Source organism: Ranitomeya variabilis, chromosome 1 (genome assembly GCF_051348905.1).
Source record: "Ranitomeya variabilis isolate aRanVar5 chromosome 1, aRanVar5.hap1, whole genome shotgun sequence".
Classification (NCBI taxonomy): domain Eukaryota; kingdom Metazoa; phylum Chordata; class Amphibia; order Anura; family Dendrobatidae; genus Ranitomeya; species Ranitomeya variabilis.
Window position 1 is genome coordinate 652,961,857 of NC_135232.1, and position 13,207 is coordinate 652,975,063.

Sequence of the window (13,207 nt, forward strand, 5' to 3'; positions counted from 1 at the left end):
TGCTGCACATTTAGCAGTTCTCAGAATGCTGAGCTCTGTATAACCCCGCCCACAGCACTGAGCACACTGCACATTGCCAGCAAGCTGTCAATCAGTGGTGCCTGGCATGTGACACCTAGTCCTCTGGTGATAATGTCCTGCTGATTAAACACTGATTGTATTGAATCTACAGCAAGCTTCTGAGCAAGTGACACATCCTTGGGTCCATGTCCCTACAATATGCTGCTCTCAGACCCGAACCCTATCTCACTACCTTAATACCCAAATAGTCAATTCACCTATAGATTAGTACAGATTGTTTAACTTTTTTGGTGGTTTTACAGTGTGGGGGCCTTGGGATCAGGAAGTGACTACACACCATTCCTGCAAACTCTTGGAGTAACTGCAACAAATATGAGATACACGTATGACCAGGTACTGTACCAAGACATAGAAGGTAAAGCTATATGTCACTCAAAGTCAAGTCAAAAATGAACACAGAAAAAAAATAACATTAAACTTTATCTTTCTATGAAAATGGCATTTTGAAACCTGATTCTGTTTTATGTTTATTCCTTTTTTCAATAATTCAATCATTTCTGTATCAAAACATAATAGAAAAAAAAATACAGTCATAAAGAGTCTTAAAATACAACCACAGATGACACATGGTGAAAAAAAAAAAGAAAGCCTTACCAAATCAAAAGGCTGCAGAAAAAAAATGCTTTAGGATGAAAACTATGCTGAAACGCTTCATAACCTCTTTAGGGCCATGTTCCCACATTGCTGCATTTTTGTGTGTACATATCTCCTTTATTTAACTGTCCAAGCAAAGTGGATGTCAATTAATGAAATGCATTTCCCTTGCATACAGTCATTGCAAAAAACCTACCCATAATAAAGGGAATCTGTCACCAGGTTTTTACTCCTGTTTCTGAGACCCCTGATTCCAGCAATGTATCACGTACTGGGCTGCTTGCTGTAGTTTTGATAAAATCATAGTTTTCTCTGCTTCAGATCTACCAGTTCTCTAAATGCTGAGCCCTGTATAACCCCACCCACGCCACTCATTGGCAGATTTCTCTGTACACTGTGCATAGGTAGAAAGCAGCCCATCAGTGGTGGGGGTGCGGTTACACAGAGCGCATAAATATGAAGGAATAAATGACAGCAGGTGTACTAGTTCTCTAGTGATAATCTCCTGGTGATAAAACACTGATTTTATCTAAACTGCAGTAAGCAGCCCAGTAAATGACACATCACTGAAATTAGAGCCTCTTTTTCTTCATTATGCTGCTCTGAGATTAAGAGAAAAAAAAACCTGGTGACAAATTGCTTTTAATTATCCAGGCGACTGTAATGATTCAAAGAATTCACTCATTAGATTATTTGGTGTTAAACAGGCAGAAATTAATAATAGCAATAATAATAAGTTTGATACATGTTCTAGTTATATAAAATGCCAAAAATATTTTTTTTCTTTAGAATTATTCCATATCTTCATACCCCATGTATCATTCGGTTTATGAAACGGTGGACTTGGTTTCTCGTCTTATGGACAAAGGTTTCAAATATCATCAAGCTGTATCGCGGCTGTGGGGTGAATTGGCCTTGCGTCTAGCGGATGATGTTATACTGCATTTTGACTGCGTGCAGTATGCAGAGACATTGCAAAGAATTGTCAATGAAGTACAAAGGAGTTACGGTTCTAAGCTACTGGAGCATAACATCACGCTGAGTAAGTAACATGAGAGCAGCTCTCCGATCCGAGTCCTCTCAGCAATTGCTTCTCTTCAACCTATAAAACCTTAACTACCTTTGAGGTACATGTACGTCAAAGGAACTGTCCCTGCTTTTGATGTGGGCTCCTTTGATGTGGGCTGGGGCACCAAGCCCACATCTTTCCCAGCACTTGATGGCAGTGGAGCGGTGCAGTGCCCGTGAGCGACAGCTCGTCACTGGCGTTCATAGGAGATCGTCATTTTTGCTATACACAGCAGTGCTGAGGCAATATATATATATAGCCCTGGCAATCACACGATCGCAGCTTCAAGTCTTCTAAGGGGACTATTGAGGACAGTAAAAAGTAAAAGTTTAAAAAAATATATAATATACTGTATATACACTCACCGGCCACTTTATTAGGTACACCTGTCCAACTTCTTGTTAACACTTAATTTCTAATCAGCCAATCACATGGCGGCAACTCAGTGCATTTAGGCATGTAGACATGGTCAAGACAATCTCCTGCAGTTCAAACCGAGCATCAGTATGGGGAAGAAAGGTGATTTGAGTGCCTTTGAACGTGGCATGGTTGTTGGTGCCAGAAGGGCTGGTCTGAGTATTTCAGAAACTGCTGATCTACTGGGATTTTCACGCACAACCATCTCTAGGGTTTACAGAGAATGGTCCGAAAAAGAAAAAAAATCCAGTGAGCGGCAGTTCTGTGGGCGGAAATGCCTTGTTGATGCCAGAGGTCAGAGGAGAATGGGCAGACTGGTTCGAGCTGATAGAAAGGCAACAGTGACTCAAATCGCCACCCGTTACAACCAAGGTAGGCCTAAGAGCATCTCTGAACGCACAGTGCGTCGAACTTTGAGACAGATGGGCTACAGCAGCAGAAGACCACACCGGGTACCACTCCTTTCAGCTAAGAACAGGAAACTGAGGCTACAATTTGTACAAGCTCATCGAAATTGGACAGTAGAAGATTGGAAAAACGTTGCTTGGTCTGATGAGTCTCGATTTCTGCTGCGACATTCGGATGGTAGGGTCAGAATTTGGCGTAAACAACATGAAAGCATGGATCCATCCTGCCTTGTATGGAGCATCTTTGGGATGTGCAGCCGACAAATCTGCGGCAACTGTGTGATGCCATCATGTCAATATGGACCAAAATCTCTGAGGAATGCTTCCAGCACCTTGTTGAATCTATGCCACGAAGAATTGAGGCAGTTCTGAAGGCAAAAGGGGGTCCAACCCGTTACTAGCATGGTGTACCTAATAAAGTGGCCGGTGAGTGTATATATATATATATATATATATATATACAGTATATATATATATATATATATATATATATATATATATATATATATATAGTTCAAATCGCGCCCCTTTTGCTCCATTAAAAATAAAAAAATGCACATATTTGGTATAGCTGCATTCAGAAACATCTGATAAAAATCTAAAATAAATGTATCAGATTGTAAACAGCATAACAAGAAAAAAAGCCAGTGTCACTTATATACTCTTCAGCATGTGATGTGGAATGAGCCGGCAAAGGTTAGTTTGTATCCACTCATTCAATCCAGCACTCAACCTCTCTTCTAGACTGTAAAGTGAGCATAAATTGCACCCGACACCTTCAGCAAACCCCGATTTCTTAACGCGCTGCCACCACTTACACAGCAAATAGATAAATGGCTGTACTCAATTGTACTAAAGCAAGGAAATGTGCGATACATGAAATGTGAATAGCTTAATGGCTTGTGAAATCTATGAAAAAACACATGAGATGCTTAGCACAAGATTTGGCCAAAAAATGTGAGCCCATCCACCAACGTCAAGGTAATCTCATGAATTGGATGGTCCCTGACCTAACTGCCTAGAGTGAACACTTACCTATGGCTAATAACATAGTAAAGCCTGCATTTATAGGAAGGTCGGAACCAACTGTGTTTGGATGTAATTAAAATCACAGCATGGTGAAGGGCGGGGCGTTCAAGTCAGGAAAAATAGTACATAGTAAATATAGGAAAACTGACTGAACAGAGAACTAGTCTGAACTGGTGCATAACCAAAAAACAACTTACATAGCAAATAGATAAATGGCTGCACTCAATTGTACTAAAGCAAATGAATGTGTGATACATGAAATGTGAATAGCATAATGGCTTGTGAAATCTATGAAAAAACACATGAGATGCTTAGCATAAAACGCACAGGATGATGAGTCCCCAAAATACAGTATGTTACGGTCAGACAATCAAAAAGGTCACACACTCTCTGAAAGGCTATGGATTCTTTAGAGCATACAAGAATCAAAATTATTAAATATTTTAAGCTTTAGTATAAAAATATACAGTGCTTACAATGAAAGATATAAAAATGTAAAAATAAAATGACACAAATATGCAAAACAGTTATAAAATAAAAAGGAACAATAACAGACATACTTAAACGTTTCCATCTACAGTTATCTTCTGTTTCCTTGAGGGAAGCAGAAAGTAATTATGGGCAATACCAGCATCCTAGGCAGCCTCCACATGTGAACAACTTATTTTGTGTCACCCAGCTTTTTATAGTCCTGACCATATGGTCATATCTCCAGGATAACCTGATTGGACTATTTAAAAATTGTTGTTTGGCGACTAGACGGTGAGCTAAGGGCCTTGCATTTCAAGTATCTTACCCCACTCTTCTCTATATAGTGAATAGGAAATGTCCTGCCTAATTACAGACCATGTGTTTCGCTTTGAAGCTCAGGATCCAGGAGCTGAGGTCTCATGTTTGACACCTCCAGCAGAGCCTCTTTGTGCTTATGGAGCGCCCCCAAGGGCTAGGGGGCACTCGGTACCGGGTCCTTCGGTTCTCGGGGGGATGTCACGGTGGCTGACCTGGTCCGTGGTCCTCGGGAGGTCCATTGTAAAAGGGGTAAAGGTCTTTAAAGGGATAATGTTCGTGACGCCACCTGTGGTATTCGGTCAGGGTGACCGACGCTGCTTTGAGGGGTCCGCTGGGGTGATGTTATGGCAGCTAGATGGTATACCTTCCCACAGGTGAAGTATGTCCCCAGGACTTCCCAGTATGCAGATGGTGGATGGTGAATGGCGTAAGGCGCAGTGAAAAACGAGGACACAAGGTTGCAGTCTCTTTACCTTTTTACTGAAGACTTCAGCATCCACAGTCCAAAACACCAGATCACAGGGCAGGCAGAGTCCGGCCGGTTTGGAGGCAAATCCAGAGTCCCCTTATCCAGGTGGAAATCAGTAGCCTTCCTCTAGCGCCTGGGTGTTTTAGTACCTTATTGCTGAGTCTCTCATAAGGTCCACACAACTGTTGTAGATGTTCTAGATGTTATGTCTCTCTCTGTCCCCCAGATGGATAGGACAAACCCATATGACCGGTGGCGTGAGGCTTTTTACAGGGACTCTATCATGCCCGGCCTCTCGTGGGTGCCACCTTGCCTCCTGGGTATAGGGTGGATCAGTAACTTGCAATTAGCTGTCCTGCCGGTCTCTGGAGCAAGGCTTAAAGGACTGTTGCTCCCTCGGTGTTCCGGCTACCGGATCCTGCGCCTCAGAAGGAGGCAGCCTGTGCATGGCAGAACTCCTTCTGGTTTCCACTCCTTTTGCTATGACTTCTTTCTCACTCTCTACAATACAGTTCTCTGTTCGTGTCTCTTTCTTAGGAACTGCCGCACATGGGGCAGGCGCAGCTCCATGTCCTTCTGTCTAGGCCTCTGACAGGATCCCACCCCTGTCAGGGACCAACTACCTGAGCCGAAGCTCAGCCAGCAACTGCCTAACTTCCTCTCCAGGCCACCAGTTTTACCTAAATGTGAAGAGTGCCCTAATAAATAGGAACATAGCTCCCCCTGGTAGACTGGAGTATGAAATGTGTTGTATGTTTGTGGCACCTGGTAAAGAGATCTCCTTTATTGCCTCCAAACGTAACATCACTCCCCCCTAGAGGAGAATGATATTACTGCAACGACCAGGACCCTGGGGCGCTGCACTTACAATAATGGTATATCCCCCTTTTGTCAACTAAATGTAACTCTACTGCGGTTATACTTTTCCTTTATTGATTATATATTTCCTTCACAGCCAGAATTACATGTTTTTGGCTGTCGCAACATTGCAATAAAATGTAATAAGAGACAATCAAAATATTATATCTACCCCAAAATTGTATCAATAAAAACACCAGCTCAGGGCAAAAAACAGGCCCTCATACAGCCCCAGATTGCAAAAAATGAAAATGTTACAGGTCTTGGAGAATAGCAACACAACACAACACAACACAACACAACACAATACAAATTTTCAGATTTTTTTTTCCACCACCTAAATAAATTAAAAAAAACTATGTATATTTGGTATCTGTCTACTCGTACTGACCGGGAGAATCATATGGCCAGGTCAGTTTTACCATATAATGAATAAAAAAATAATTGTAGAATAGCACTTTTTTTTGCTATTTCAGCTCATCTGGAATTTTTTTTCCTGTTTTCTAGTACAATATATGGTAAAATGAACAGTGTCGTTCAAAAGTACAACTGCTCCCACAAAGACAATCCCTCATATAGCTGTAGGGCCCAAAAAAATGTAAAAAAAGTTTTGGCTCTTGGTAAAAAAAAAGAAAACCAAAAAGTTGAAAATCGCAGGGTAGTGAAGAGGTTAATATTGGTTGAAGTAGTGTAGGGGGAAACTCCTTAATGTATATACAGTACAGACCAAAAGTTTGGACACACCTTCTCATTTAAAGATTTTTCTGTATTTTCATGACTATGAAAATTGTACATTTACACCTTTTGCTTTGATGACTGCTTTGCACACTCTTGGCATTCTCTTGATGAGCTTCAAGAGGTAGTCACCGGGAATCGTTTTCACTTCACAGGCGTGCCCTGTCAGGTTTAATAAGTGGGATTTCTTGCCTTATAAATGGTTGTGCAGAAGTCTGGTAGATACACAGCTGATAGTCCTACTGAATAGACTGTTAGAATTTGTATTATGGCAAGAAAATAGCAGCTAAGTAAAGAAAAACTTACTTACTTTAAGAAATGAAGGTCAGTCAGTCTGAAAAATTCGAAAAACTTTGAAAGTGTCCCCAAGTGCAGTGGCAAAAGCCATTAAGCGCTACAAAGAAACTGGCTCACATGAGGAATGCCCCAGGAAAGGAAGACCAAGAGTCACCTCTGCTTCTGAGGATAATTTTATCCGAGTCACCAGCCTCAGAAATCGCAAGTTAACTGCAGCTCAGATTAGCGACCAGGTCAATGCCACACAGAGTTCTAGCAGCAGACACATCTCTACAACAACTGTTAAGAGGAGACTATGTGCAGCAGGCCTTCATGGTAAAATAGCTGCTAGGAAACCACTGCTAAGCACAGGCAACAAGCAGAAGAGACTTGTTTGTGCTAAAGAACACAAGGAATGGACATTAGACCAGTGGAAATCTGTGCTTTGGTCTGATGAGTCCAAATTTGAGATCTTTGGTTCCAACCACCGTGTCTTTGTGCGACGCAGAAAAGGTGAACGGATGGACGCTACATGCCTGGTTCCCACCGTGAAGCATGGAGGAGGTGGTGAGATGGTGTGGGGGTGCTTTGCTGGTGACACTGTTGGGGATTTATTCAAAATTGAAGGAATAGTGAACCAGCATGTCTACCACAGCATCTTGCAGCGGCATGCTATTCCATCCGGTTTGTGTTTAGTTGGACGATCATTTATTTTTCAGCAGCACAATGACCCCAAACACACCTCCAGGCTGTGTAAGGGCTATTTGACCAAGAGGGAGAGTGATGGGGTGCTACACCAGATGACCTGGCCTCCACAGTCACCAGACCAGAACCCAATCGAGAAGGTTTGGGGTGAGCTGGACCGCAGAGTGAAGGCAAAAGGGCCAACAAGTGCTAAGCATCTCTGGGAACTCCTTCAAGATTGTTGGAAGACCATTCCCGGTGACTACCTCTTGAAGCTCATCAAGAGAATGGCAAGAGTGTGTAAAGCAGTCATCAAAGCAAAAGGTGGCTACTTTGAAGAACCTAGAATATAAGACATAATTTCAGCTGTTTCACACTTTTTTGTTAAGTATATAATCCCACGTGTTAATTCATAGTTTTGATGCCTTCAGTGTGAATGTACAATTTTCATAGTCATGAAAATACAGAAAAATCTTTAAATGAGAAGGTGGCCAAACTTTTGGTCTGTACTGTACATTATAGACTTTTTGGGAGGAGTTTATGTGCAGATTGTTTAAATATAGTAAAATTAGTCCCCTGCTAATATTCTCCATCTATGCAGCTCAAGTGATTGTGTAAACCATTCTTGTGCAGTTACATGAGCAGGCTCCTGGCACTTCCAGGTTGTGTGATGTTGTCTACTACATGTGGTTCTTCCCTCCCCATGTAGTACTTTGCAACCCTTTTATCTTCACTATTTGCTGGCTATTCCTCGTTCCATCATAAGAATGTTTCATGCTCAGCAGTAGATTTTGAGAGACAGTCAGAAAGCAACAAAACAGCACAGATGTCTCTAACCTAAATTATAGTATGTTGTGTGTTGAGACAGTGAGAATTTATTGCATTACTTTATACGTTGTTGCAGATTGGAAAATTGGTAGCTGTACTGAGTAGTAAATAGTAGGGAGTTGGACAAGAAAAGGAAAAATGTATCAATAAAAGAGGAATAATACAATGTACAGTTCCAAGAAAGTACGCTTTAGAGCAGGGATGTCAAACTCAAATATAAAAACAGGGCCAAAATAAAAAATTTGGACAAAGAGGCGAGCCAACCTTGATATGTTAAAAAAAAGGTCTACAATTGAGGACTTTTTTCCTTATGAAATATATTGATGAACTTTTTCATATGGAAACAAATTTAAAGGGCTTGTGCCACGAACAAAGTATATTTTAATTAATAGAAGTTATAATAAAATACTGGGATAACATAATATGTTATGTAAGAGCAGTAAAAAGCATATGGCGCAAATTCCTAATTAAAATATGTAATAACAAAAGGATAAAAATCCTTGAATAATGCAGGTAAAGTATGATTCCAACAAAAGTGCCACCAAACACAGTTCTATACCCCCACAGTGAATTCCTAATCTATACAGCTGACATAAGCCCGCAACAGCCGCGGGTGGAATTGCGATCCACCGGCGTCTGTTAACTAGTTAAATGCATTTAACTCACACTTGCCGGAAGCGCGTCGTAAATTCCTCCAATCAGTGACCTCGTCACATGATCACGGGTCACCAATGGGACGGCATGACAACCAGAGATCTGTAGCAGACCTCAATAGTTGTCATCGCCAGTCTACTATGAGTGCCGCCCCGTGGTCGGCGCTCATAGCTTGTGAGCATTTCTGCTACACACAGGCGATCTGATCATCCCCTGTGTGAAGCAGAATAGATCAATGTACTGCAGTTTCTAATCTCCCATGCAAAAAGAGAAAAAAATGTTTTATATATATATATATATATATATATATATATATATATATATATATATATATATATTTAAATATTTTTAAAAAGTTCAAATCAACCCCCCCATTTGCACTATTCAAAATAAAACAATAAAATAAAATTCAAATACACACATATTTGGTATCGTCGCGTTCAGAATTGCCCGATCTATCAATATTAAAAAAAATTAACCTGATCGCTACATGGCGTAATGAGAAAAAAATTCAAATAGTCACATGCAATATCAGTAAGGATTTATTAGTCTTGAAGTGGAGTCCCGAACTACAGCATCAATGTATTTGATGTGTATGTAAGTATAAAAAATAATGGGGTAAATTCTGGTATCCTTGTGAACATTGTAAATATATGAAAATGTAAAGGGAATCTGTCAGTAGATTTATGCAATGTAATCTGATAGCAGCATGATGTAGAGGTTGAGTCCCTGATTCCAGTGATGTGTTACTTACTGAGCTGCTTGTCATAGTTTCCAGAAAATCAAAGTTTTATCAGCAGGAAATGATCCCTAGAGGACTGGTTGTCTCATACCATATTTGTCACCCTGCTTTGTATAACCCCACACCCACTACGGTTTAGCAAGTTTCTGCCTATGCACAGTGTACACTGACAGCTGTCAATCAGTGGTGTGGGCGGGGTTATACACAGCTCAGCATTCACAGAACTACTAGATCAGCAGGAGGGAAAACAGTGGTTTTATCAAAACTGCACCAAGCAGACCAGTAAGTGTTACATCACTGGAATCGAAGTCTCTGCCCATAGATCATGCTGCTCTCTCAGATAGTAAAAACCTGGTGACAGATTCCCTTTAACTGTAATTTAATATATTATGTATGGCAAGTATCTGTGTATCAGAAGTTCTGCATTATCTATTTCCAGATTCAGTCGAGGAGGCAGTTGGTGAATTTCTTCAAGCAGCTAAGGCCATGCAGTCACGTGCAGAGATAGTAGATAGAGAAAAGTAAGTAACACTGAAAAATAAATGGATTCCTTTTTTAAATAATTGGAAATTGGTGAAATACAATAGGTTTTTGACCCTCCAATAACAATAAGAGTAAAAAAGTAGTGCACCCAAAATACATGTTTCCAGATTGCATTTTACGCTTTTGTAAAATTGCTTAGAATAAATCGTGGTTAACATAATTCCCTTCAAATACTGCACTAGGTTTCATTTATATGTATATATACACTGGAATAAAAGGTATCCAAAAGTAATACTAGAAATGTGCAGAAAAATGACTCCAAAAGGGGAAACCCTATGCCATGAATAATCTGCTTTACTGGTTTATGGAAAAATACAAGAACGGAAATATTTCTACAATGTACAGCCGCAACATGTTCTTACACTGGGGAATAAAGGAAATGTCAAAGCTGCTATTGTAGGTTAGATTATTCCCAACTCCTTACTCCAGAGAGCAATTTTCCTTTCGGAGAACATTCTACCACCAGAATAAGCGTAACCTTCCTTGTCCGTGTGAATGTATGCTCCTCGACTGGCAACGTGCTCCTTGTTAAACGTGTTTAAATGTATTCTGTACGTCTGGGTTTTGGGTTTGATAGGTCGGTATGTAAACATCTTGGGACTATTGAAGTCCTTATTTTCAGTAAAAATTCAGTAAAATGGGTCAAACTGTAACATATATACAGCAAAAGATTATGTTAATATCAACGGTGAAAAGGGCGTCTTCTGGGATCAATTCATATGTCACAGCCAATACATGCAGTAGTCCTCCTGCCTGTTTGCTGCCCTATTAAACATGGGAATTAATTTAATTCTGCATTTCACCAGTCCATGGTAGGCAGAAGTGCGCTCAGAGTTGAAGGGGTTTTAAAGAATTAAATATCATGGCTACTTTCTTAAATCCACCCCCAACACACACACACTTTTCCAAACATTGTGCATGTGATAAGAGCTCAGTCTCATTTACTTTAATGGGTCAGAGTTAATTCCAGAGCAAACCAGCGAACAAGGGGAAAGTAAAGTTGAGCAAATAAATTAGCAGGACCCTGGTCCATCCAACAGTTCGTGGCCAGCAGACCAAACCCTACAAACCTCCTCTTGACGATTAGTAGGCCTGGCGCAACATCATCATTGCAACATGACATGCATAACGTGCCACGGGCTACAGATGTGGCCACTAGTCAAGGGTCCTGTGAATCTTTTAGCTCAATGTTTTTGGCTCAAAAGCGACAGAACTTTGAGGGACAGAGAGATGAGTATACGTGTGTATATTTTAACGGGGCCAAACATGAGGAATGAGGAGGGGTTTGTCCAAGTAGTGTAAAACCCCTTTAAGTTTTCAATTGCCTCCTTATCTGTAAAATGAGTTAAAATATTTTCGATAAACCTATGAAGAACTTTGCGGCATATGAGAGTTTTTGTGAAGACTGTCTCCCCAGCTGCACCTCTCCAATAACTAAGGGACGCTTCAGAGTTGGAGGAGAACCGTCCAAAATCATCGTATTAAAGAGTTTGAAAAAATGATATAACTTTCTCCTGCTTTCTATTTCAGTCCACTGGAGGTGAGAATGATTAATGATCAACTGATGCAACTTGAGAGAGCTTTCATCGATCCTCTTGGAGTAGCTGGCAACTTATATTATAGGTAAAGCTTAAAGAATCTGCTATTTAAAATATAAAATATGCATATCGAATTTGTGTTTCATTTTTATATGCAAATTGCCTCTTCAGAGAGAAAGAGGACTGGAACTCTAGCGCCACCTGTTGGAAGTAGCGATCCTACAAGTCACAATCAACCCTTTAACGAGTCTTGCAATATGACTTAGTATAAAAGCCAAATCAGAATCTCAGTTTGCAGACACTGGGTTTCGGACTATTGGCCCTGTCAGTACAAAGTATGAGAACTGATTTGGCTAGGTGAGAGGCTCTGGACTGGAGTAAGGGGTAAGGTTTCTCCTTGTGGAGAGTGACATAACAGCACTGGCTGGTCAAGGTAAGGAGGCTTATTAGGAATTTGCTGAACCCACTACCAAAACAGGTCACAAGCATATTAGTGCGAAGGAAGTGGAGGACCAATGGACTACATAGCACATGACTCATTTCAGGCACAGCAGGATGTTACCCATTATCAGTTTGAGTCAGTGGCCTGCACATATTTACTTCTTCACTATCATAACAGTTAATCTTCGATTGCAAACTTTCTATTCAGTCAATGACATCTCTGTCTTTTATGACTCCGATTTCCCTAAAATACAGCACTCTGGGTGCTAAGGAGATCATTCCCAACAGTTTCTGCCATTTCATGTATTGTTTGGACTTGGATGAGATGAGACGGAGGAGGTAGAGGACTTGACTCAAAAATGCCTTGTTATGTTGGAGGTGGTAGGCAGTAATTGTAGGGACACTGGTAAACAAAGGCTTAGTTGCAGTCCAGGGAAATCTGGAGGTGGAAATCAGGAGGTGGATAAGATGGATACTTCAAACATTTCCAAAACAGAGGCATCAGTCAGCCAAATATGGGGCATTTATGATAGCTCTAATGATTGTGTGGTGGATAGGACCAGGGAACCAGATCAAATTGATGAGTAGGTGATGTCAAAAGGAGGAGGGTGGTGGCATTGGCTGAAAAGAGCAGAGCCAATGTCTGTTCAAAAGATCTCTAGGTGCGGATCTGCTTCTTCTGTGGTCAGTTCGGGAGCAGTTGATGTCACAACTGCTACTGGTGGAGGATGCTCAACAGTAGCGATGGGCGAACCCCTGGATGTTTGGGTTCGGCCAAGCAGTTTAAAAAAGTTTGATTCGGGTACCAGAACTTAACCCGAACCCGGACCCCATTCACTTGAATGGGGGGGGCGAACATCCAGTATTGGCCAAACTGTAATGTTTATGATAGCGCGGCAAATACTGACTCTGATTGGCAGTAAAATCATTACCGCCGGTCAGAGAGCTGGGCTTCCCATGCTGTCAAATAACAGCGTGAGCCCGCAGCTGTGACTGGAAATCAAAAGTTTACTTTCAATCACAGGCGTCTGTTGATGGGACTACTACTCCCAT

The 13,207-nt window shown here is 41.0% G+C and overlaps 1 protein-coding gene across 3 annotated transcripts in view; it reads left to right on the forward strand.

The window, feature by feature from the left end:
* The window catches only part of LOC143774783 (putative N-acetylated-alpha-linked acidic dipeptidase), a 236,518-nt gene that overhangs the window by 204,820 nt on the left and 18,491 nt on the right, over positions 1 to 13,207 (forward strand). For all 3 annotated transcript variants that reach the window (XM_077262561.1, XM_077262553.1, XM_077262567.1), the window contains 4 exons: positions 324 to 414; positions 1,465 to 1,717; positions 10,072 to 10,153; positions 11,706 to 11,798. In XM_077262561.1, coding sequence (XP_077118676.1) covers positions 324 to 414; positions 1,465 to 1,717; positions 10,072 to 10,153; positions 11,706 to 11,798 — 519 coding nt within the window. The remainder of the gene's footprint in view (positions 1 to 323; positions 415 to 1,464; positions 1,718 to 10,071; positions 10,154 to 11,705; positions 11,799 to 13,207) is intronic.